The sequence below is a fragment of the Salmo salar genome, chromosome 14, assembly GCF_965601325.2.
Source record: "Salmo salar chromosome 14, fSalSal1, whole genome shotgun sequence".
Taxonomy (NCBI): Eukaryota; Metazoa; Chordata; class Actinopteri; order Salmoniformes; family Salmonidae; genus Salmo; species Salmo salar.
Window position 1 is genome coordinate 81,727,175 of NC_138304.1, and position 24,982 is coordinate 81,752,156.

Sequence of the window (24,982 nt, forward strand, 5' to 3'; positions counted from 1 at the left end):
CACACACACACACACACACACACACACACCACACACACACCACAAAATGCAACAGGTCCTTTGGCTCCGAGTCAGTTCTGGCACGGTATGACACCTTAGGTCGACTTGGATTTACTGCAATTAGTCCAAACTAAAGCCTGATCGAAGGAGCTCAGGTCGCCAAGACAATTACTATCCACCCGTAGTAAACCATTATGACAGACGCTAAGAACACTGTTCAGGACAATCAAACGCAGAAACATGCTGACAGTCAATTCATACGTTTGTCAACAACTTTTCAAAGTCCATGGACTCATAATATGTTGGTGGCCTGAATTTGCCTTTAAACTTCAAGAGTTTGAAAGTGAATATGTAGTTCAACATAACTACAAACTGTGGTAATGGTTTGACTTACCAACTGATAAACTCACAGACCTCAGTGTTTCGGTAGTAATAATCATATAGTATCAGAATCACTACGATTATAGTGTATCAAGAGTCATTACGATATTATATATACACATACGAGCAAGGTTCAACACCGCAACGGTTTGCAATGAGATAAAGCACTGTTCAAGCCAAACTAGACTAGTATACATCAAATACTGTTACACACTACATACAATACAACAATATCAGGTCAGATGTAGTCAATCAAAAGGAGATATTTGTGCACCTGTCACACGTCTCTACAACTGCACTCCAACACAAGCTGTCAGGCCGTCACCCCATCACACCACCGGGTTAGTCCCTACCTTTCAGCTTGTCATGCCATCACACTATCCCTAGTTCCTTCCAGCTTGTACTACCATAAGCGCTAGTCCCAATTCCCTACCTTTCTTGTTAACCTCTTGCATCCACTGCATGTGGGAGAAGTCAGGCTTCCCCTCAGAATAGTAGTCGGGCTGGTGGTTGTAGTGGCTGAGAGGCACTTCCATGTTGCAGTATTCACTTTTGAACACGGGGTTGGGTCCTGGGTAGGAGCAGGCGTAGGGCTGGCTGGGGGGCCAAGCCTGCTCCATGCAGGGAGGGTGGATCTGGTGCATGGGCTGGGGCTCACAGTGCCCGTACCCCCCGGGACCATCACCTCCATACATGCAGTACTCCCCACCGCCCTGCATCGGGTAGCCACCGCCCACGCCATGAGGCATCTCATACATGTCAGGCATACAGTAATTCATGATGGCCAGCGACTGCACCGAAGGCAGGTAGGCTCATACAAAAGGCTGACGAAGGCAACAAAAAATAAGAAAAAAAGCAGACTGGAGACAATGTTACGTATCAATTCAGCACTAAGCGTGATTAATTCAGCATTAAGTTCAAGTAGTCTAAATGAATAATTAAACGATTAATAGTCTTATATACTGAGTCCTTGGCCCACCCCTACAGTACAACACCTGCCCCGCCCGTCCTCGCCCTGCCCCACCCCAAAACACAGTGCCCTCTCAGCCGAATGGGGCAGGAGCTTTATGACGACATGGGGTTTCTAATCTGACTCTGTCAATCCTAGAAGTGGAACAGAAAGACAGCAACAAAATGGTGATGTTCTCGCAGATTAAAGCCTTGAGTGATGTGATGTGTCTCACCAACCACCACCACCACCACCACCACCTAGTCATACACATATGGTGGTGCCGTGCCGCTGGCGGAAGTTAACAACAAACAAAGACAACAAAATAACAAAAGAAAAGTCATCTGAAATACTTTTCTGTATGAATAAGAAGTAGCTGACAGTCTCGGTAGAGGTTTGGTTTATTCGTCAACACCTGATGAGTCAATTCAATTTGACAATTAGATCCGGATGATCAACAATATCATTCACATTACAGTTCAAACCTTGGAATAATCCGGTTTAGCCTTCTTAGGCCTATTTAAGTGATTTATGTCACGCATAAACTCAGAAAACCTGTCTTTGTTGAACAAACATCAATTAACATTAATCCCACTTCAACAAACCTTTCACTGGTAGTAAAGTCAAACTTAGACTTCACTTCAGACTAGAATAGAATAGTTAATTCAAAAGGGTTAATTTATGCCAGGATTTTCACCACTGTAATCCACGATGGACAACACAACCCAGCTAAAAACAACTTTCTCAGTGTACGTCAGAAACGCCTATAATTTATTAGAAACACCTGCATACCACTTTTCACGTGAATTACTGATTATAATCTAGCAATAACCTTTAACAAGTGTATTAGAATGCTAATATCAGAGTAGCTAAGTTCAATGGTTCAAGATCCATAGAAAATGATCACATCTTCTGGTGTTGATTGCATATTACTTTCTTTTGAGTCAGAATATGAGAAAGAAACAAAAACGATTTATTCTCTGATATAGCTTGATCAAGTTGAATTTCAACGGGAGGCGCCAAGTGCCAAACCAGCTTGATGTTCATTTTCAGACGTTCAGCCATATTGATTATGGTATTGATTATGGTTCACAGGATAGGCCTTATGGCAGAGGGGAAGGCAGTACTGATATGTTCTAATTGAACAATCATGATGGACTAACTAAGTACAAACATATGCTTGATCACACTTAAGGTTATTTTCTTGCTAACATATGATTGTGTGTAGACAAACAAAGGCTACTTTTTATGAGAACTGAAACACACCAAATGTTGCCAGGTGATTTTCTTTATCATATTTAGTTATTTAGATTTTAGGTCAATGTGCCTTAAAAGACGACACACGTTAGTAAAAAAAAAAGATTGAAAACTGAACAATTTTATAATAGCATCGAGTAACACACCCAAATCATCAACCCTAACCAGAAACATCTTAGAAATCTTAAGTTGAAAACATAACTTACATTTCCAAAATAATATTAAAGTCATAATAACAATGTCCACATAACGATATCAGAGTTTCATGTAGCGTTTTACCATTTTTATATTATTCAGCTTAACACTTGAAATGTTTTTTTTTAAAGTCTAGTGGCCAAATAATTACTAGAGGTCTACATGTGAAAAATAAGAGCTATATTTTAGGGATTTCAAATGTAGAGAAGAAATATATTTGATATCAATTCAGTCCAAACAAGTCACTCAAAAAACAAAAACCTAAATTGATTAACATTAGTTGATCAATGACCACCAAGCATCCTGCCCTACAAAATACCAATAGCATATAAAGTAGGAATACAGAGAGCTCTTTGTTATTCTGCAGTTCACCTGCGTTTCACCTGCGGTTCACCTGCGGTTCACATTGTCACCATTTGTGTTTCCTGGTTCCTGAGTTAATTCCTGAGTTAATTAAGCAATTAACATCCCTTCTTGCTTAGGGTCATGTGGGCAGGCCATTATTTTGGCTACCATAGCTATGCCCATAGGATGACAATGCCCCTATCCACAGGGCACGAGTGGTCACTGAATGGTACGTATTCACTCTGAAAACGATGTAAACCATTCTCCATGGCCATCTCAGTCACCAGATCTCAACCCAATAGAACACATATGGGAGATTCTGGAGCGTTGCCTGAGATAGCTTTTTCCACCACCATCAACAAAACACCAAATTATGGAATTTCTCATGGAAGAACGGTGGCACATCCCTCCAATAGAGTTCCAGACACTTGTAGTATCTATGCCAAGGTGCATTGAAGCTGTTCTGGCTCGTGGTGGCCCAACGCCCTATTAAGACACGATGTTGGTGTTTCCTTTATTTTATTTTGGCAGCCTCTATTTCGAAGTGGCACTGATATCCGAATTCAATACTTAATTAGGTATACTTTTTCTAGATATTCTAATAAATGTTTAAACCAATTGCCATGCTCTTATTGATAGCTATTAAGTAAACAGTTATTTAAATGTAGAGGATTCTAGCGATATTTTTTATTTATTTTATAATTATTATTATAGACAAAATGGAAAAAACATAACAGGGCTGGATGTAAGGTAAATAGTCAAATATTTCACCTGGCTATGTGCCAATCATAAATATACTAAACTAAAATATAAATGCAACATGTAAAGTGTTGGTCCCATATTTCATGGACCAAGGACCACCCATGGGTTCAATCCTGTGTTGGAGTCCATTCTGCCATTCACACTGCCTAAAGGCGGCGCAGCTTCCCTGGAACGTCTGCCCCCAGGATTAAGTATGGCCTCGGATCACTCTGCCGTTCCCACAGAGTATCATGACCTCCTGGAGGTTTTCAGCAAGGCTCGTGCTACCTCCCTTCCTCCACAACGTCCTTACGATTGTGCTATTGACCTCCTCCCGGGCACCACACCGCCTCGAGGCCGGCTATATCCCCTGTCTGGCCCTGAGACCAAGTGCATAGAGGACTCTGGCTGCTGGGAGCATTCGCCTTTCTGCCTCTCATGCCGGCACAGGGTTCTTCTTTGTGGGAAAGAAGGACAAGACCCTGCATCCATGTATTGATTACCGGGGCCTCAATGACATCACAATCAAGAATCAGTACCCGCTACAACTCCTCTCCTCAGCTGTCGAACCTCTCCAGGGGGCTACCATCTTTTCAAACTGGACCTCCGGAATGCCTACCACCTTGTTCGAATACGCAAAAGAGACGAGTGGAAGATGACTTTCAATACAGCCAGTGGACACTACGAGTACCTGGTCATGCCGTTTGGACTCACCAACGCTCCCGCTGTCTTCCAGGCCCTGGTCAACGATGTGCTCCGGGACATGTTGAATCGTTTTGTTTTGTCTACCTCGATGACATCCTGGTTTTCTCCCATTCTTCCCAAGAACACGTTCTCCATGTTCGACAAGTCCTTCAGCGCCTCCTGGAGAATCAGTTGATTGTCAAAGCGGAGAAGTGCGAGTTCCACCACCTCTTTTCTGGGATACATCATTTCTGAAGGGAATGTTCAGATGGATCTGGAAAAAGTGAGAGTGGTGATGGATTGGCCCCAACCCACGTCCAGGGTGCAGCTACAATGGTTTCTGGGGTTTGCTCATTTTTACCACTGTTTTATTCGGGGCTACAGCAATCTGGCGGCTCCCCTCTCTGCACTCGCCTCTCCCAAGGAACCGTTCACATGGTCCCCAGCAGCGGAGAAGGCTTTTGTGGATCTGAAGCAACGATTCACTACTGCCCCCATCCTCATCCATCCGGATCCGACCTGTCAGTTTGTGGTGGAGGTTGACACTTCTGACGTGCGAGTAGGGGCCGTCCTTTCCCAGCGATCCGTCCAGGACCAAAAGCTTCATCCCTGTGCCGTCATGTCCCATCATCTCAACTCTACGGAGAGGAACTATGACGTTGGGAACAGGGAACTCCTAGCAGTTAAGATGGCTCTGGAGGAGTGGAGGTACTGGCTGGAAGGGGCGGAACATCAATTTTTGGTATTGACGGACCATAAGAATTTAGAATACCTCCGCACTGCCAAGTCCGTTGGGCCCTGTTATTTACCGGGTTCAATTTCACCATCTCCTACCGCCCAGGGTTCAAAAATGTGAAGCCGGACGCCCTTTCCCGCTGCCCCCCACCCCCCCCCGAATCAGAGACCATCCTCCCTGCCTCATGTTTGGCGGCGTCGGTTGTCTGGGCTATTGAGGCTCTGGTCCATAAAGCACAACGTCCACGGGGGGCGGCTAACTGGATGTTCGTTCCTGATTTGGCCCGGTCTCAAGTCCTGGAATGGGCTCACTCCTCCAGGCTTACCTGTCATCCTGGTGCTCGTCATACCCTGGCTTTCCTCCGAAAACGCTTCTGGTGGCCCACCATGGCTCCTGATGTCTCGGCCTTCGTCGCTGCATGCATGGTTTGTGCTCAAAGCAAGACTCCGCGGCAAGCTCCGTCTGGCCTCCTTCAGCCACTCCCCGTTCCTCATCGGCCCTGGTCCCATATTTCCATGGATTTTGTCACTGGACTTCCTCCGTCAGATGGCAACACCACCATCCTGACAGTGGTTGACAGGTTCTCCAAGGCTGCCCATTTCATCCCTCTTCCTAAGTTACCTTCAGCCAAGGAGACGGCCCAGCTCATGGTGCAGCACATCTTCTGAATCCATGGACTCCCGGTCGACATTGACTCAGATCGGGGTCCTCAGCTTTCGTCCCGATTCTGGAAGGCATTATGCACCCTTATCAGGTCGTCGGCCAGCCTGTCCTCCGGGTTTCATCCCCAATCCAATGACCAGTCGGAGCAAGCTAATCAAGACATGGAGACGGCACTCTGGTGTCTCGTTGCCAGTAACCCCACCACCTGGAGTCAGCAACTGGTCTGGGTGGAATATGCCAGGAACACTCTCCCCTGCTCGGCCACTGGACTCTCCCCCTTCAAATGCTCCATGGGGTAGCAGCCTCCACTCTTCCCAGTGCAAGAAGTTGAGGTCAACATACCTTCAGCTCAGATGTTCGTCCGCCGCTGTCGACGTACCTGGAAAAGAGCTCGGGCGGCGCTTCTCAAGACCACCTCCAGGTATCGTCGACAAGCGGATCACCACCAGACTCCGGCTCCCCGCTATCGTATCGGGCAGAGGGTATGGTTGTCCACTCGGGACCTGCCCCTCCGGCTGGAATCCCGCAAACTTTCCCCCTGTTTCATTGGTCCTTTCCCCATTTCTAGAGTCCTTAGTCCCACTGCTGTCCGCCTGCTGTAGCCCCGTACCCTCCGTGTTCACCCTACTTGTCATGTGTCCAGGATTAAGCCCTTGTCTCACAGTTCTCTGTCTTCTGTGTCTAGGCCTATCCCTCCCCCCATGTCATCGATGGCCAGCCAGCGTACACGGTGAAACGCCTCCTGAGGGTTCGACCACGGGGCAGGGGTTTCCAGTACCTGGTTAACTGTGAGGGTTATGGCCCGAAGGAGAGGTGCTGGGTTCCCGCTAAAGACATTCTGGACCCGGCCCTCACCGCCGACACCCCAGTATGCGCCCAGGTAGGACGCCAGGTGGCGTCCCTAGAGGGGGGGTAATGTCACACCCTGATCTGTTTTAGTTATTGTCGCCACCCACCCTCCAGGTTTCACCTGTTTTCCTCATTAGTCCCTGGGTATTTATTCTTGTGTTCCCTCTTTGTCTGTTGCCAGTTCGTCTTGTCTTGTCAACCAGCGTGTTTTTCCGTGCTCCTGTTTTTTCCCTTTTCTCTGTGTTTTTCCTAGTCCTCCTGGTTTTGACCACTGCCTACCTCTACTCTGAACCCGCATGCCTGACCATACCGCCTGTCCGGACCTCGAGCCTACCTGCCACCCTGTACCTCCTGGACTCTGACCTTGTAATGATAATTTGCCTGTCCACAACCATTCTCTTGCCTGCTCCTTGGATTATAATAAATAGAGAGTCGAACCATCTGCCTCCCGTGTCTGCATCTGCATCTCACCCTGTGCCCTTATACTATCCACCTGACAGGTGTGGGATGTCAAGAAGCTGATTAAACAGCATGATCATTACACAGGTGCACTTTGTGTTGGGGACCGTAAAAGGCCACTCAAAAATGTGCAGTTTTGTCACACAACACAATGCCACAGATGTCTTGAGGGACTGCAGGAATGTCCACCAGAGCTGTTGCCAGAGTATTGAATGATAATTTTTCTACCACAAGAGTCATTTTAGAGAATTTGGCAGTACTTCCAAACGGTCTTATAACCACAGACCGCGTGTAACCATGCCAGCCCAGGACCTCCACATCTGGCTTCTTCACCTGCAGGATCATCTGGGACCAGACACCTGGACAGCTGATGATGTGCACAACCAAAGATTTTCTGCACGAACTGTCAGAAACAGTCTCAGGGAAGCTCATCTACATGCTCGTAGTCCTCACCAGGGTCTTGATCTGACTGCAGATCAGTGTCATAACCGAATTCAGTGGGAAAATGCTCACCTTTGATGGCCACTGGCAAGCTGGAAAAGTGTGCTCTTCACGGATGAATCCCGGTTTAAACTGATGGCAGACAGCGTGTATGGCGTTTTGTGGGAGAGTGGTTTGCTGATGTCAACGTTGTGAACAGAGTGCCCCATGGTGGCGGTATGGTTATGGTATTGGCAGGCATAAGCTACGGACAACGAACACAATTGCATTTTATCGATGGCAATTTGAATGTACAGAGATACCCTGATGAGATCCTGAGGCCCATTGTCGTGCTATTCATCCACCGCCATTCATGTTTCAGAATGAAAATGCATGGCCCCATGTCGCAAGGATCTGTACACAATTCCTGGAAGCTGAAAATGTCCCAGTTCTTCCATAGACTGCATACTCACCAGACATGTCACCCATTGATCATGTTTGGCATGCTCTGGACCGACGTGTACGACAGCGTGTTCCAGTTCCCGCCAATATCCAGAAACTTCGCACAGCCATTGAAGAGGAGTGGGACAACATTCCACAGGCCACAATCAAGAGCCTGATCAACTCTATTCGAAGGAGATGTGTCGCGCTGCATGAGGCAAATGGTGGTCACACCAGATACTGACTGGTTTTCTGATCCACGCCCCTACCTTTTTTTTAAGGTATCTGTGACCAACAGATACCAGTCATGTGAAATCCATAGAATAGGGCCTAATGACTTTATTTCAATTGACTGTTTTCTTTAAATGAACTCTAACAGTAAAATAAATCTGTGAAATTTTTGCACGTTGCGTTTATATTTTTGTTCAGTGTACTTATTAAGATTTAATAAATGATTGGCATATTTTCATAAAAACTTTATTTTGATTAATTTATTCATACTATTTCATCCTTCCACGAGATATAGCTCCGACACAAATCTAAGGTTGCTACCCAAGCCGGCTAGTTGTTCGTTCTATCGGTTCGGTTGCCAGAGATGCGACTTGGTCGTTAAGTCTTTTTTTTCCTGTATCTATGGACGCGAGACCATAGGTTCGTTCTAAATGTTCCATTGCCATACTGGCTGGCAACGTTCTTATCTCTTGCTTGATAGCCAACTACGGTTAACTTACAGTCAGGTCAAACAGTGCAGCCAGAATAACAGCAAAGTAGCTGCATTTGCGTTTGTTTAAGCTGTTTTCTAGTGACATTTATTTGGATACATCCATAACAATGAGCTAATGAGGCACGATTTCACCTGGCATAGAACATGTGCTCTGTTGTTAGGACACTGTTGTTCAGAGAGGAGCTCGCCAACAACACAGCTAACAACACAGCTAACAACACAGCTAACACAAACGCTTCAAACTGAAGCTGCAAGACTGCAAACTAGCAGCATTTCCTTTAGTTTTACCTGTTTTCTATTGACATTTCTTTGTATATATCCATAAAAATTATGCCAGCTGATTTATGAGTTCGACTGGCTGAGAAAAGATGTCTGCCTGTCTGTCTCGTCCCAACACGTTCATTACTATGGGACAGCTGGAGATCCAATTTCAATATTGAAATATTGAAAGACAGACAGCAAGTTATATACAAATCTCCACCCTTGAAAACCAAATGCTAGTCTAAAATAAATTGCCTGGCTGGGCTGATGAGACAGTGGATTGCGCAGTGAGATGGAACAGAGTAAATAGGCATTTCAACGTCATAGATTTAGCCGGTGGTAATTTATGGAATAGACACAAGCTGGTATGCGGTTTTAATTAACCAATCAGCATCCAAGATTAGATCCACCCTTTGCATAATTCCCTATAACACACAGTATATTTGCACGGCAGAATTCAATGGCTATAGTTCATTCTTACATGTTCTGTTTGAGCTGCTTTTGAAAGCAGAAGTCGAATTGAAAATATTATTGGCATTGGTGAATTCGATTTTCATAATAGCAAGCTAGGACTGATGGTTTGGTTAGCCAGGCAACTACTGTACCTATCTAGTAACCCACTTCAGTGGATGTTGAACAAATTTCTACTGGTAAATGGTGTTAAATTATAGACATTGTATAAAAGGGATAATCAACTCGGGGCTCTATGCATTCTTTGGAAAATAATGCAACTCTATGGAGGGTAAGTTCCACTAGCGGGTCATGGAACACATCGTCCACGTTGTTCACAATTTTCCAGAGAACGCATAGCCCCTGGTTGATTATCCCTTGTGTTGAACCTTAAATACGTTTAGATTAATTATTACATAAATGCACACATATTTACAAACAAAATAACAATTTCTTTATTTTCATTACTAGACTAATGAATCAAAAGATAAAAGCGCATATAAGGCAATTCTGAACAATCAATTAATTAATCAAAGAAGATGCTGAACAGGTGTGTTTACAAGACAAAGACAGAGGCGCACTATAGTCACTTAACCTCAGTGGATGTGTCCCAAATGGCACCGTATTCCCTTTTTAGTGCACTACATTTCACCAGAGACAATAGGGGAATAGGGTGCCATTTCCGATGCAGCCAATGGATCCATAAAAAATACACTTCTAAAAATATGTATCCACGTGACCAGCCATCCTATCGTAACCAGTGACACGCCACCGGAGTGGGCTCAGACGACTGTGGCTAAGACTGCAACACCATCAACACATAACAGCTGCTAAAAGTAAGGCCCTTTGAGGCAAATCTGCTCCTAAAGTGGCCCTTGATACCAGTTTAACCTTTTGATGAGGTGAAGTCCTCCGTGGCCCTTAATCTCATTTGTGTTTCTTAGACGCTTGACAGTTTCTGTCTCGAGTCCTCTATCAGACAATATAACTCCAGTCAATACTCTGCAATCTGTTCTAGATAAGGGTATTATTCGCAGTTTGGGGTGTTGTTTCCCATCTGTCTTTTTTGTTCATGTTATTTGTATCTAGTGTAACTATTTCTTCATCTGAGGAATCGATTGCTTTAGAGCTAGAACTTGTTTTTAACCTGACGTTTGAGGGCGTTACACAACCCTACTATTATCAGAATCAGAATCACCTTTATTCGCTAAGTACATTTACACATAACCATCATTTATTTTCCTTGGTAATATGGTGCTGCTAGCAGTAGACAACATATAGAGACAGAAACAGAAAGAGGCATTTAGACACAGTTTAAATACATTATACACAAAAAAGATAAGTGACCATAGAACATACAGTGAATTTGAGTTTTATACCAAATTGAAACAGACCATAAACACACTTCACATTGATCAACTTTCCTTTGGGATTGCATACTTTCTGGACCAATATTGCCAAGTATATAACATAATCATTCATTATATAACTCTTACAGAAACACAAAAGATGTCTGATCTATATTCTGTTTTGTTTGCCTGAGTTGCCATCAAACATGAATTCAATCAAAACCTTGAAACCCTATTATTGATTTGTGGTTGAAATTAGACCAAAGCTGTGTACATTAATTACTTTTACGAATTCAACCAACTGACAACATTAATGCAACGTTATTACATTGATAAAGAACGCTTAAAAAAAATAGCTCAGCTATGTCGACTCAATGAATTTGTTCAACACAATGTTTCAATAGTAATGAATTCAAATGGACCCTTCAAGATTCAATTACTTAATTGACTGATCAAATAACAGGTTCATTCATTTGTTCATTTGGTCTACTGGGTTGCACCACCATGAAATGAACATCTCAATGGTACTAAATAACTGTTACTGAGTAGTAAACGTTTCAGAGAGCAGAGTTTTTTGCATCCACTCTTCTGACGACTCCATCTACTCTACAGACCCTTCAAAGAGCTCGGGCTGCTTACCACTAAAACCCCAAACACCAAGACAGCAACAGTCATTCAACAATCACATATGGTATTGCAAAGGCATAATTTCAATCGTAGATGCCATGCACACACACCGTAGATATACTATTTGTTCATAAACAGCATAGAATTGCTCTTTCACTAAATTAAAATCTCTCCTGAATAAAAAATATATATATAAAAAAAATGAAGAAAAAAAGAACATCTCCCTCTAAACATAAACATCTACTTAAAACTCACCCAAAGATTAGGATATTTTTTGGACCAAGTATGATTGTTCCTCCAGACCCAGGCATTGCCAGTGATAATGCTAGGGTTGAACCTCCATCTGATCCACCGAGGTGAGGTGACTGTTGTTCCCATGCCTTAAAACATTCAAGGATAAACATGAATTATGCTATTTCTGTTGTATTTCTGAGGTCTCACAGAAAGGTCAGCGGATCTATGGATATGGGTATATACAGTATATCCTCTTGGTGGTAATGCCCCAAGGCCCAACCTTGGTTGTCCAGTCCAGTCAAGTCCGTCCAGGTTCTCAACAGCAACACTCCAGGGAGAGCCTTCAACCTCGTTCCTCAGCACCTGTCGATACTGGAAGCCGAAGCAGGCTTTTCGCTAATATATTCCCTCCCTTATCGATCACTTGAGGTCTCAGAGGGTTCAAAGCTGGTCAACAACAATTTTCAGATGGCAGGCTTCAGTCTTGCAAGGATAGGGCCTGGTGTGACGTGTTATCCTGAGCCAGATGTCCCCGTCCAACATCGTGTTACCTGAGGAGGACACTAGGCTAACACCAGGCCCTGGGAAACCTTCCCCTCACAAGGCCGGGGTGAGCCGAGGCAAACCATTGGGAGAGCCTCAATGATTCTCAATGAACACTCCAATGTTCACCCCAAAATGAGTGTGACTAAAGTCTATTAGGTTTATCACTATATTAGCTCACAAGGTGTTAAGTGTGTTAACAATAACAAGAAAATGATGGTCTTTTCCTGGGGCTTTCTGCTTATTGTTTTATACCACTAATGACACTTTTAGATTTTCTGGTACTAAACTAAACATATATTCTTTACACTTCCGTTAATATTGGTAGCTAGTGTGATAATTTGAAGTTCCATAGTCGGTTATCCATAAAGTAATTTGTGCCACAACAGTGCACAGTGCTGCCGGATCATGTTCAGAGTTATACCTACTACTAGTACTATATCTACTACTACTAGATACGTTTTCAGTGGGAAATGTCTCCACATTATCGACCTGCTCACAGGGGAAGCCTACTCAGAAGAGGAATTATGTTGTTTGGTGAATCTCATGCAATGGTGTCATAGTTAATGATAAGCAGATGCTAGTAGTCAATACTGCTATTCAGGCCCAAATCACCTAAGATGTCAGAAACTGATTGTGTAGCTCAATAATGTCACTAAGAAATTTAAAATATGCTATTATCTGGTACATTGTCTTGTACAGATATTTGGACAAAAGCGCTAAGGTTAACGGTCGGTGACAGTGGCCAGGTAAACAAAACCAAACCATGAAATTATGTCTTTTCTCATCCATAAGGAAACATATATGTTATTTTCTCATTTGGGTGAACTGTCCCTTAGACTGACTGTTCATTTGTGTTAGTATGTGCTAATGCTAATCTGACATCTGTACACCAAATGGACAACAAAACAACAGCAGAATGAGTCATGACGACCAGAAACACTTTAATTTTGGGGATAAATAAATGTGAATCCAGTCTCTTCATCACCCTCGTTTCCGCTTCTCCTGTTCTTACCTATCAAGATGTACTGTATGACGTAATGACTCACTGACTCAATGATGCAGTGACGTGCCCCTAATAACACCCAATGCACTAGTTTTGACCAGATCTCCATTGGGCTCTTGTCCTTCACTGCCATTTGGGATACAGTAACTAACTGACGCCTTGACAGAATTATCTGGGGGAAAAAATATCTGGCATGTAAGACAAAGCTATTAGGAAAAAAGTCCAAATGACAAGCCCTTGAACAACCTCGAAGGGTTGATACTGCAATATAATAGAACTATACAACCGGTCAAAAGTTTTACAACACCTATTTATTCAATTCTCTGAGTGAGAGAACGAAAGAGAGAGAACGAGCGAGACGGAGGAGCGAGACAGAGGGGGAGAGAAAGAGAGATGGACAGACAGACATTCAAAAGGTTTCAGTTAGAGGCGCAGAACAGACAGACAGGCAGACAGAACCACAGTTGGCATGTTGTGTCCCGCATCCATCTGGATGAGAGACAGAGAACTGAATTATTCAAAACGGAACCTAAAAATGGAGCACTAAAAGATAGAACTGTGTGTGTGAGTGTGGAGGAGGGTGGGGGTGGGGGTGGGGGTAGGGGTGGGTTGAATGGGTTCATCAAATAGAATGAATGGGTTCCTCAAATAGCACACTATCAGCCTTAGGGTAAAATTATTTTTGTAGAAGAGAAAACCACACAATTATACTACTTTACCCGGCAACAATACAGAAGCAGCCCTCTATGTTACCCATGGCAAAAGGAGTGACACGTGAATGCCTTTGACCTCATCACTGCACACGGATCCTCTGCCAGGTAACAGTAACAAACCTCTAACATTTATGGCTCTGCCTAAGGCTGTGAGGCTGAAACGTTGGCACAGAAAATATATATTTGACACTTTGCAAGCGCAGAAGAGCTTCTCCTCTTTAAACAGTGACAGAGAGGACCCAACCAAACTCTGTCTGTTTCCATATTCAGCCTGGACGTTTCCACATGAATAAAACACAGACACAGAGAGAGATACGCAGCTGGCATGACGCTATCTCTCTCCCACGCAGACATGACTATTTAGTTCAGATCTCTGTCAGTAAGGCCAGCGGACACACACACATACACACAGCTTTCCGAGAATGAAAGGGAAGATCAAGGTGCATCTGAAATGGGGAAATGATTTAATGATTGGATCTCTAATTCATATGTGAGCTGCTATACAGTGGTTTAGAATGTCACTGACTGTTCTGACTGTTCCTTCTACCTCAACCGTATGACATACACATATATTAGATCAAATCGAGTTCAATAGGGTCAGATACCTTTCAATAGTACATGTCATTCTCCAATGACAAAATATATTCTGAGAGCACCCTTTAGTGCAGTTTCTTCACTGTTGTTCAACTACCCCCAATGTAAGACTTTCCCCCTGAGCCCCATCATGACACAACACACTACTTTACTATAACCCCACAACCCAGACAGACAGTATAGAATAGAGAAGTATGAGGATGAGGGACAGAACTGGACTATGTAGAGAGATAGAATGACAGAGAGGAATGTAACTGTACTATGTAGATCACAGGAGGTTGGTGGCACCTTAATTGGGGAGGACAGGCTTGTGGTAATGGCTGGAGCAGAAGGAGTGGAATGGTAGCAAACACATCAAACACATGGTGTCCATGTGTTTGATGCCATTCCATCGATCCGTTCCAGCTATTACCACAAGCCTGTCCTCCCCTCAGCAGCCAACACTGATGTAGATATATAGACAGCTAGAAGAGTTGAGAGGGAGGAATAGAACTGTACCATTTTGCATGGCCTCATGTTTCCAGCGGGGGGTGGTGCATTTGTCTCCTTGCTCTAGAAACGAGAAGCAGAAAGCATTTAGAAACAGAAACAGTGTCTTTTTGTGAGGTCACAGCACAGCATGCCACACTCGCCTGGGTCAAAAGCCCTGATGAGGAGGACATTCATTTCAATTTAATGCAGTAAACAACCCCCTCCCCCCCACAGATTTTGACACAGACCAGTAAGGCATTCTGTGCTGTGACATGCCCCCCCCAAAAAGACTGTTCCTACAGAGTAGATGAATACTTCAATGTATTTTCAAAGTGTTACCTGACATGCTGCTGGGCTTCAGGGCCTAGACACCATTCTCATACCCTCCCCTGCCTTCTGATACTGGCCTGGGCTGGAGGGAGATAGAGCTGGAGATTACATGGACAACTCACAGAAAACATAGCACTTAAATGTAACTCTCTAGCTCTCTGTATCCCAGTCAGTTTCTATGAGATCAGTATGACATTGTTAACTATACAGAAGGTACCCAGAGCCGTGTATAGATGAGTGTCTCTGATGGAACTTATTCTCACCTGTGTGCGGAGTGTCAGAATCCCCCACGGTGATGCGTCGGCTTACACCATTGGAGCCTGAAAGACATACGAAAGGGTTTTGTTCGATTTGCTTAAGAAGGCTTCATGTGTGTGTATATAGGCTATGTATGATGACCCCAACATCTCAACCAATACTGAAGTGACGCAAAGCAAACTGTCTGCTGACAAAAACAATTGAGGAGGGAAAGTCTGTTTGCTCAGTTGCTCTTTCAAACAGAGAGAACTTTGCAGTAGAGCTTGTTAGTAGAATGCCTTTCAGGTCAGATTCAGCTCTGTTGTTGTTATAGGTCACAGTCTTGGCCCCCCGAGGAACAGGTCTCCTATGCCAAGTGTCCCCAAGACATGCTTCCCACAGCGACACCTAGTGGACATAGATGGAACTTCAACCATCTGGAACCACACACACACACACACACACACACACACACACACACACACACACACACATTTAAAGCCTTAACAGGGAGAACAACACACAACAGAGAAAGAGAGACTGTGACATACATGAAGATGTAGCCTATGGTCCCATACTGTGTACGTACGATGCATGATAGAAGACTTGGCTACAGCACATAACGATCATGGCTGTTGTATAGTATGGAAGTAGGCTAGATGGAAGTGTGTATGTGTGTGTGTGTGTTAGAGCAGCATAGAGTCAGTAAGATGGGTGTCCAGGAAGAATTGTCCTTTTATAATATGAAGCCACATCTCTGAATCAGAGAGCAGCAAATGACAACACATTAACACACGCACACAGATACACGCACCTTCTTGCGTACCACAGAAAGTGGTTCAGGTCAACTATATAACATGTTTTAACAAAAACAACTCCATGGTTAAGTTTAAGCATTGGTGAAGGTAAAGGTTCATGTTTGGATAGGTTGAAACCTCCCAAAATAAAAAATGAGTGCTTAGCACTGGGATTGAACCAGCGACCCTCGGAGCCGGAGCTCGCAGTTTACGGCTATCCGCCAGCCCCGTCCACAACGCCCTAGCAAACCCCAAGTCTACTGCACGGTAATAGCGGTCACCATTGCCCCTAGTGGCCCGTTTTGAAGTAATCTACCGATGTCCTGCTTACCTGGATGGACGTCAAATTTCGCAGTGGATCTTGAGCGATCTGGCTGGTGTGTCCATGTCAATGTGTGTGTGGGTGTGTATTAGGGATTCATATTTTCCAGAAAATCTACAAAGTTTCAATACCGGGAATAATTTATATTTATGCCGAGAGTCCCGGGAAATACTCCTAAAATCGGAAGATCCCATTTAAAGGGTTTAAAACCAAGATATGTTCACTCAGGGTTCTCCCAAAAGAAGATTTTCGCAGAGCCACTATGTAAAGATTTCACAGCAAGTGAAACTGATATTTAGTAATGATAGAATAACTTTGATCGCCAATGACGTTGTGAATTGCGAAACAGGCTGTTCATAAATTCCGAGCATTCTCATGTACTTCTATTAATTCAGTGCATTTCAGCCGTAGGACTAAGCTCTCTCGACACAGAGCGCGCTCAAGACGCACAGAGTGCACCCCGAGTAGGCCTTAGCGTTGTCGAATCATACAAACTTTGTAACGGCAGTCAAACAAAAGTCAAATGACCAATGTCGCTAATCTTGCTAGATAACCTCCATCGAATTACAAAATATCTCCTATTTGGCAAAATCGAGTTGATGATTACACAGATAGCAGATCATCTCATGAATAACGGGGAGATGAAGAGAGAAAATTATTTCAATATCTTTTTTTGTTGGTTGTACTTTTTACCCCTTTTTCGTGATATCCAATTGGTAGTTACAGTCTTGTCCTATCGCTGCAACTCCCCTACAAACTCAGGAGAGGCGAAGGTCGAGAGCCATGCGTCCTCCGAAACACGACCCCGCCAAGCCGCAATGCTTCTTCAAATCAAATCAAACTTTATTTGTCACACGCCCAAGAAATGCTTACTTACAAGCCCATAACCAACAGTGCAGTTCAAGAAGAGTTAAGAAAATACTTACCAAATAAATTACAGTAAAAAATTAAATATTATAAAAAGTAACAATAACATAACGAAGCTATATACCAGGGTACCGAGTCAGTGTGAGGGGGTACAGGTTAGTTGAGGTCATTTGTACATGTAGGTAGGGGTGAAGTGACTATTCATAGATAATAACAAGTAGCAGCAGTGTACAAAACAAATGGAGGGGGAGGGGGGGGGGTTATCAATGTAAATAGTATGATGGCCATTTGATTAATTGTTCAGCAGTCTTATGGCTTGGGGGTAGAAGCTGTTAAGGAGCCTTTTGGACCTAGACTTGGCGCTCTGGTACCGCTATGACTAGGGTGACTGGAGTCTCTGACAATTCTATGGGCTGACCGCCTATTATATAGGTCCCGGATGGCAGGAGGCTTGGCCCCGGTGATGTACTGGGCTGTACGCACTACCCTCTGTAGCGCCTGACAGTCAGATGCCGAGCAGTTTCCATACCAGGCGGTGATGCAACCGGTAAAGATGCTCTCGATGGTGCAGCTGTAGAACTTTTTGAGGATCTGGGGACCCATGCCCAATCTTTTCAGTCTCATGAGGGGGAAAAGGTTTTGTCATGCCCTCTTCACAACTGTCTTGGTGTGGTTGGACCATGATATGTCGTTGGTGATGTGGACACCAAGGAACTTGAAACTGTCAGAGGAAACACTGTATAACTTGCGTCCGAAGTCAGCGTGCATGTGCCCGGCCGTCACAAGGAGTCGCGATGGGACAAGGACATCCCAGCCGGCCAAATCCTCCCTTAACGACGCTGGGCCAATTGTGCGCTGCCTCATGGGTGTCCCGGTCGCAGCCGGCTGCGACACAGCCGGGATCGAACCCGGATCTGTAGTGATGCCTCTAGCACTGTGATGCATTGCCTTGGACCGCTGCGCCACTCGGGAGATATCAAGGTATCTTAACTGGGACCAACTCTGTCAAAAAAAATATCCATATCTACTCTCATACCTTTTGTTGAATACACATTCTCAACCGAAGTTCACATATGGGCAGTAATACAAGACAGCGCAGAGAAGCAGGGGAAATGTTATAAGGGTATTTTACAGGGGCGCAACTTTGGTTTTAGAAGTGGGGGACATAATTATTATTATTCATTTTTATCCGGTCGGGAAAAACACTCCAAACAGCCTTCCCGACCACTCGGAGGCGTCTGCATGGTCCTAAAGCACACCGTTGCCTCGTCTTGTATCATAAAACTGGGGAGGACAAAAATGCAATTTCAGAATGTCCCCCCATCCCCAGTGAAAGTTGCGCCCCTGGTATTTTGACATGAATAAGCGAAACGTGCTTTGATAATGCAACCTGTGGATTACAGAATAAAGTTAGACATTTTCATACGAGACAGGAGTCAGGATTTGGGGTTTCAGTGGGATTGGGAAGATAGGAAAATAGCCTAGGCCCTATATAAGGCTACTACTACTTTAGTCAATAGATAGATAATACACTTGATTTAGGCTACATTATTGCATGCTAAATGTTTCTGATTAGTGATAGATGAGCAAACAAATAAATGAGCTACCACTTCCACCTGTCCAACCAGAGATCAATTAACCAAATATACAGACAGAGATTCAGTGAAACAAAATCACATTGATTGATTGATTGATTATCAGGTCCCCTGTGGGAATCAAACCCACAACCCTGGCGGAGATTCAGTGAAAGATTCAGTGAAAACAACGATCAGACATTGATTGATTGATCTATATGAGTCCCCCATGTTGTCTTAAAGCAGCGCCATGTCTCTGTCCCAATCAAAACGGTGCTGAAATGATCACCAAGGTGACCACACACAGCTATTGCTTTAAAACAGTTCTATATGAATTTGGGAGTTTTCTTATAAACAAGCATTTGAAACAGGCCTTCAATTACAATATTCCAATATTTTCAGTCAGTTGATCATAACTAAGGTGAATTTTCCTTTCTCTGCGCTTCTTCTAAGCCCAATAGCTGTTTCCTCGTCTCCATCAGTCCGCTGCCACCCAACTCCGCTGCTCTGTTCTCACACCAGTTTAAATCAATATAGCCTGCTGTTTTCTAGAAATCAGGCTTTTTTTCAGGTTCGGCCTCATTTAATTTCTGTGATGTCGGGTCAGGCCTGGGCTCGGGCTTTAGCTCACCGGGCTTGCGTCGGACAGGGGTCTAATTTTCTGTTGACAACTCTAAACTGCATTCGGGTCTCGTGTGCAGTCCGGCAGTGTCAATTACAGTATGTGTATGCTTTGAATTTATGCAGACTTTGTGTTAATCAGTAAATCAGCTAGGCTAAAGGCTTCCATGAGACAACCTGTTTGGATAATGTGCTATTAGATTTTTGCCAATCTGCTGCTGCACATGTTGTGTATTTTGTGGAATTGCATTAGTGCTACATTGGGGGAAAATTTGGTAATTGAAGAGTGTGAAGAGAAAATTGTAGAGGTGCCATCTTAGTGTGCACGTTTGCTATACACAACTCAAACCCTCCTCCCATACCCCCCTCCTTTGATGAACAGCTGGCTGGAGGTGAAGTGCATAATGGGAACAGGACGTGGGGTGTGCATACATCCACTTATACTTAGATATTTACATCATTTTAAGGATAAAATGTTAATCTATCTACATGCAACTTGGCATCAGGTCAATAATTCTAGCCGTATCAAAGGTAGCTGGGAAGTGCCTGTTGGCTGTAGTGGGGTTTATGGAAAGTTGTCTGTTGTGGTGTGTGTGTGTGAGTGGCTGACAAAGCAGTGATAAATGAAAGATCAGTCTGGGTTAGATAGATATAGGGAGCAGTGGGTGGACAACGTGTGTATGTGTGTGTGTGCCTTTATTATAGTTCCGCCATGATGATGATGATGATGATGGGGGCCATTTTCAATAACACTCCTCGATTCAAGCTTGGTAAATGAACTATCAGAACAACAAGACAAGAAATCATCTCCTCGTGTAATGTTTTGTGTGATAAAGCTCAAAGTGTGTGTGTGGGAGAGAGAGAGTGTTGTCTGAATACACACACACACCCACTTGGTCCACAGATGGCCTTTCTTGAAGGAAATCACTTGGTTGAGCGCTTTGGTGAATGTCTAATTATAATTTGGGCACATAGAGTCCTGAATTACCACAGTGATACTAATGGCTGAACCCCCACCCCCCCACCCCCCGAGTCAGCTGGAGAGAGAGCGATAGAGCGAGAGAGAGAGAAAGAGAGCATGGTCTCTCCCCCCCATTCCCCCACTGTCCTCCTCCCCTTTCACCTATCTGTCCCAGCCATGTGGTTTTGTACCTCTCTTGCTCACTCTATTTCAATGTCTCTCAAATGAGCTGCCTATTTGTTAGGTTTGAAAGAAGCTGATTGTTTAATCAATGGCAGAGTCAAGTACTTTAATCATCTGTGATGTGATGGTTAAAAGACTTGATAAGTGCCTTTCATGTATCAGTCAATTCATGCTTTCATACAGGTACAAGAGAACACACCATGGTGATATCTATTTAGGAATAGACCTTTTCAAATGGGCCTTTCCTTCAAAGACAAAAGGTTCCTCTGATTGAGCACAACTGACGCAGCTCATGCTCAAGCTCCAAGATAAACCAGCAATATTTCATTTTCACTTTCTGTGTCCCAAACAACACACAATGTATTTTCTTTTGGGCGCACTAGCTGTGTATATGCTATAGTAAACTCAAAAAAAAAAAAAGTCCTCTTACTGTCAACTGCATTTATTTTCAGCAAACTTAACATGTGTAAATATTTGTATGAACATAACAAGATTCAACAACTGAGATATAAACTGAACAAGTTCCACAGACATGTGACTAACAGAAATGGAAAAAATGTGTCCCTGAACAAAGGGGGGGGGTCAAAAGTAACACTCAGAATCTGGTGTGGCCACCAGCTGCTTTAACCTCTTGACGGTCGCCTAGGATAGGGGGCGCTACAGCGATTTTTGAAAAAAAATTGTGCCCATTTTAAACGGCCTCCTACTCAAACTCAGAAGCTAGGATATGCATATTATTAATATTTGTGGATAGAAAACAAACTAAAGTTTCTAAAACTGTTTGAATGGTGTCTGTGAGTATAACAGACCTCATATGGCAGTCAAAACCCCGAGAAAACCACTCGTAACAGGAAGTGGAATTATGAATTGCGGACTCAACTTCATCACTTTGCCTATAAATCACACCGTGAGCAATGGTTCATTGAGCACTTCCTATTGCTTCCACTAGATGTCCCCAGTCTTTACAAAGTGGTTTGAGCCTTCTACTGTGAAAACTGACACAATGAGAGTCTGTGGAACGTGGTCACATGAGGAGGGCCATCACCATTATGACGCCGGCGCCCCTGGCTACCCTCCCCTTTCGAAACGTTTTGAAAGACAATGCAATCGTCCCCCTTGAATGTTATTGGAGCTCTGGTTGAAAAAGGCCCTAAAGATTTATGTTATACAACGTTTGACATGTTTGAACGAACGAACCTAAATAAAAAAAAAAGCATTTTGTTGAAAGAGGAGTCCCGCGGCCGACGGAACTTTTGGAGCAGCCTTCAGAACGCGCTAACAAGAACAAGCTATTGGAACATAAAGGATTAACTTTTTCGAACGAAAATACATTTGTTGTGGACCTGGGATTCCTGGAAGTGCTTTCTGATGAAGATAATCAAAAGGTAAGGGATTACTGTACCTGTCCCGCATTACAAGTGCTTTCAATAGATATTCATCTATAAATCTTAGAATGACAATATTACATTTTAAAAATGTTTTCGAATAGTAATTTAGTAAATTGTTGCGCTGTTTCACCGGATGCATTTGAGGGAAAATAGTTAGTCAACATCACGCGCCGATGTAAAATGCTGTTTTTATATATAAATATGAACTTTATCGAACAAAAGAATGCATGTATTGTGTAACATGATGTCCTAGGAGTGTCATCTGATGAAGATTGTCAAAGGTTAGTGCTGCATTTAGCTGTTTTTTGGTTATTTGTGATGCATGTGGTTGGTCGGAAAATGGCTATGTGGCTACTTTTACGATATACTCCTCTAACATAATCTAATGTTTTGCTTTTGCTGTAAAGCCTTTTTGAAATCGGACAACGTGGTTCGATTCAGGAGAGGTGTATCTATAAAACGATATAACATAGTCCTTATTTGAAAAAAAAAAAGGTTACATTTTGTTATGCTAATGGCGCTAGGATTTTTCGCTGGATGTCCGTCCCGAGCACGCCCAGAGGTTAAGTACTGCAGTGCATCTCCTCCTCATGGACTGCACCAGATTTGCCAGTTCTTGCTGTGAGATGTTAACCCACTCTTCCACCAAGGCACCTGAAAGTTCCTGGACATTTCTGGGGGGAATGGCCCTAGCTCTCACCCTCTGATTCAACAGGTCCCAGACGTGCTCAATGGGATTGAGATCCGGGCTCTTTGCTGGCCATGGCAGAACACTGACATCAGCCATACTGCTCGTTCTGTGCGTGGTGGCATTGTCATGCTGGAGGATCATGTCAGGATGAGCCTGCAGGAAGGGTACAACATGAGGGAGGAGGATGTCTTACCTGTAACACACAGCGTGGAGATTGCTTGCAATGACAACAAGCTCAGTCCGATAATGCTGTGACACACCGCCCCAGACCATGATGGACCCTCCACCTCCAAATCGATCCCGCTCCAGAGTACAGGCCTCGGTGTAACGTTCATTCCTTTGATGATAAACGCGAATCCGACCATCACCCCTTGTGAGACAAAACTCGTCAGTGAAGAGCACTTTTTGCCAGTCCTGTCTGGTCCAGCGGCGGTGGGTTTGTGCCCATAGGTGACGCTGTTGCCGGTGATGTCTGGTGAGGACCTGCCTTACAACAGGCCTACAAGCCCTCAGTCCAGCCTCTCTCAGCCTATTGCGGACAGTCTGAGCACTGATGGAGGGATTGTGCGTTCCTGGTGTAACTCGGGCAGTTGTTGTTGCCATCCTGTACCTGTCCCGCAGGTGTGATGTTCGGATATACCGATCCTGTGCAGGTGTTGTTACACGTGGTCTGCCACTGCGAGGACGATCAGCTGTCCATCCTGTCTCCCTGTAGCGCTGTCTTAGGTGTCTCACAGTACGGACATTGCAATTTATTGTCCTGGCCACATCTGCAGTCTTCATGCCTCCTTGCAGCATGCCTAAGGCATGTTCACGCAGATGAGCAAGGACCCTGGGCATCTTTCTTTTGGTGTATTTCAGAGTCAGTAGAAAGGCCTCTTTAGTGTCCTAAGTTTTCATAACTGTGACCTTAATTGCCTACTGTCTGTAAGCTGTTAGTGTCTTAACGACCGTTCCACAGGTGCATGTTCATTAATTGTTTATGGTTCATTGAACAAGCATGGGAAACAGTGTTTAAACCCTTTACGATGAAGATCCGTGAAGTTATTTGGATTTTTACTAATTATCTTTGAAAGACAGGGTCCTGAAAAAGGGCCGTTTCTTTTTGTGCTGAGTTTATATTGGGTATATGGTGCCATTTGTGACACGCGGTGGCTGGGATGAGTGGACCACCTAACGTGGTGGAATACAAAATACAGTTTGCAATAGTCACTGCATACATAACACAGTATCCACCTAAAGCTATAGTATGTTCATGCAGTTATCAGAACTGGCTTGACAACTCATTGAGAGCTCACAGAACAGGGCTCCGGGCAGCCGAGCAGAAATGGAGGAAAACATTTTCTTCCTCTGTTTCTGTTGCTAAAGCCACTTTCTACCACTAAATTCCAAGCATCTGCCTCTAAACCTAGGAAGCTCTTTGCCACCTTCTCCTCCCTCCTGAATCCTCCTCCCCCTCTCCACCCTCCTCCCTCTCTGCGGATGACTTTGTCAACCATTTTGAAAAGAAGGTCGACGACATCCGATCCTCGTTTGTTAACCTGTTAGGGCTAGGGGGCAGTATTGACACGGCCGGATAAAAAACGTACCCGATTTAATCTGGTTACTACTCCTGCCCAGTAACTAGAATATGCATATAATTATTGGCTTTGGATAGAAAACACCCTAAAGTTTCTAAAACTGTTTGAATGGTGTCTGTGAGTATAACAGAACTCATATGGCAGGCCAAAACCTGAGAAGATTCCATGCAGGAAGTGGCCTGTCTGACAATTTCTTGCCCTTCTTGATTATCTCTATCCATTACAGAGGATCTCTGCTGTTACGTGACACTTCCTACGCCTCCCATGGGCTCTCAGAAGGCGGCAAAAAGCTGAATCGTGGCTTTGCAGGCTCTGGCTGAAAAAAAGTAGCGCGTTTGG

The 24,982-nt window shown here is 44.0% G+C and overlaps 1 protein-coding gene across 10 annotated transcripts in view; it reads right to left on the reverse strand.

The window, feature by feature from the left end:
• thrb (thyroid hormone receptor beta) overlaps positions 1 to 24,982 on the reverse strand; it is a 129,377-nt gene that overhangs the window by 18,495 nt on the left and 85,900 nt on the right. For 6 of the 10 annotated variants that reach the window (XM_014142421.3, XM_045693589.2, XM_014142427.3 and 3 more), the window contains 3 exons: positions 15,686 to 15,742; positions 15,432 to 15,504; positions 15,120 to 15,173 (listed from right to left, as the gene is read on the reverse strand). In XM_014142421.3, coding sequence (XP_013997896.3) covers positions 15,120 to 15,173; positions 15,432 to 15,438 — 61 coding nt within the window. In that variant the 5' untranslated portion in view covers positions 15,439 to 15,504; positions 15,686 to 15,742. 10 annotated transcript variants of the gene reach the window in all.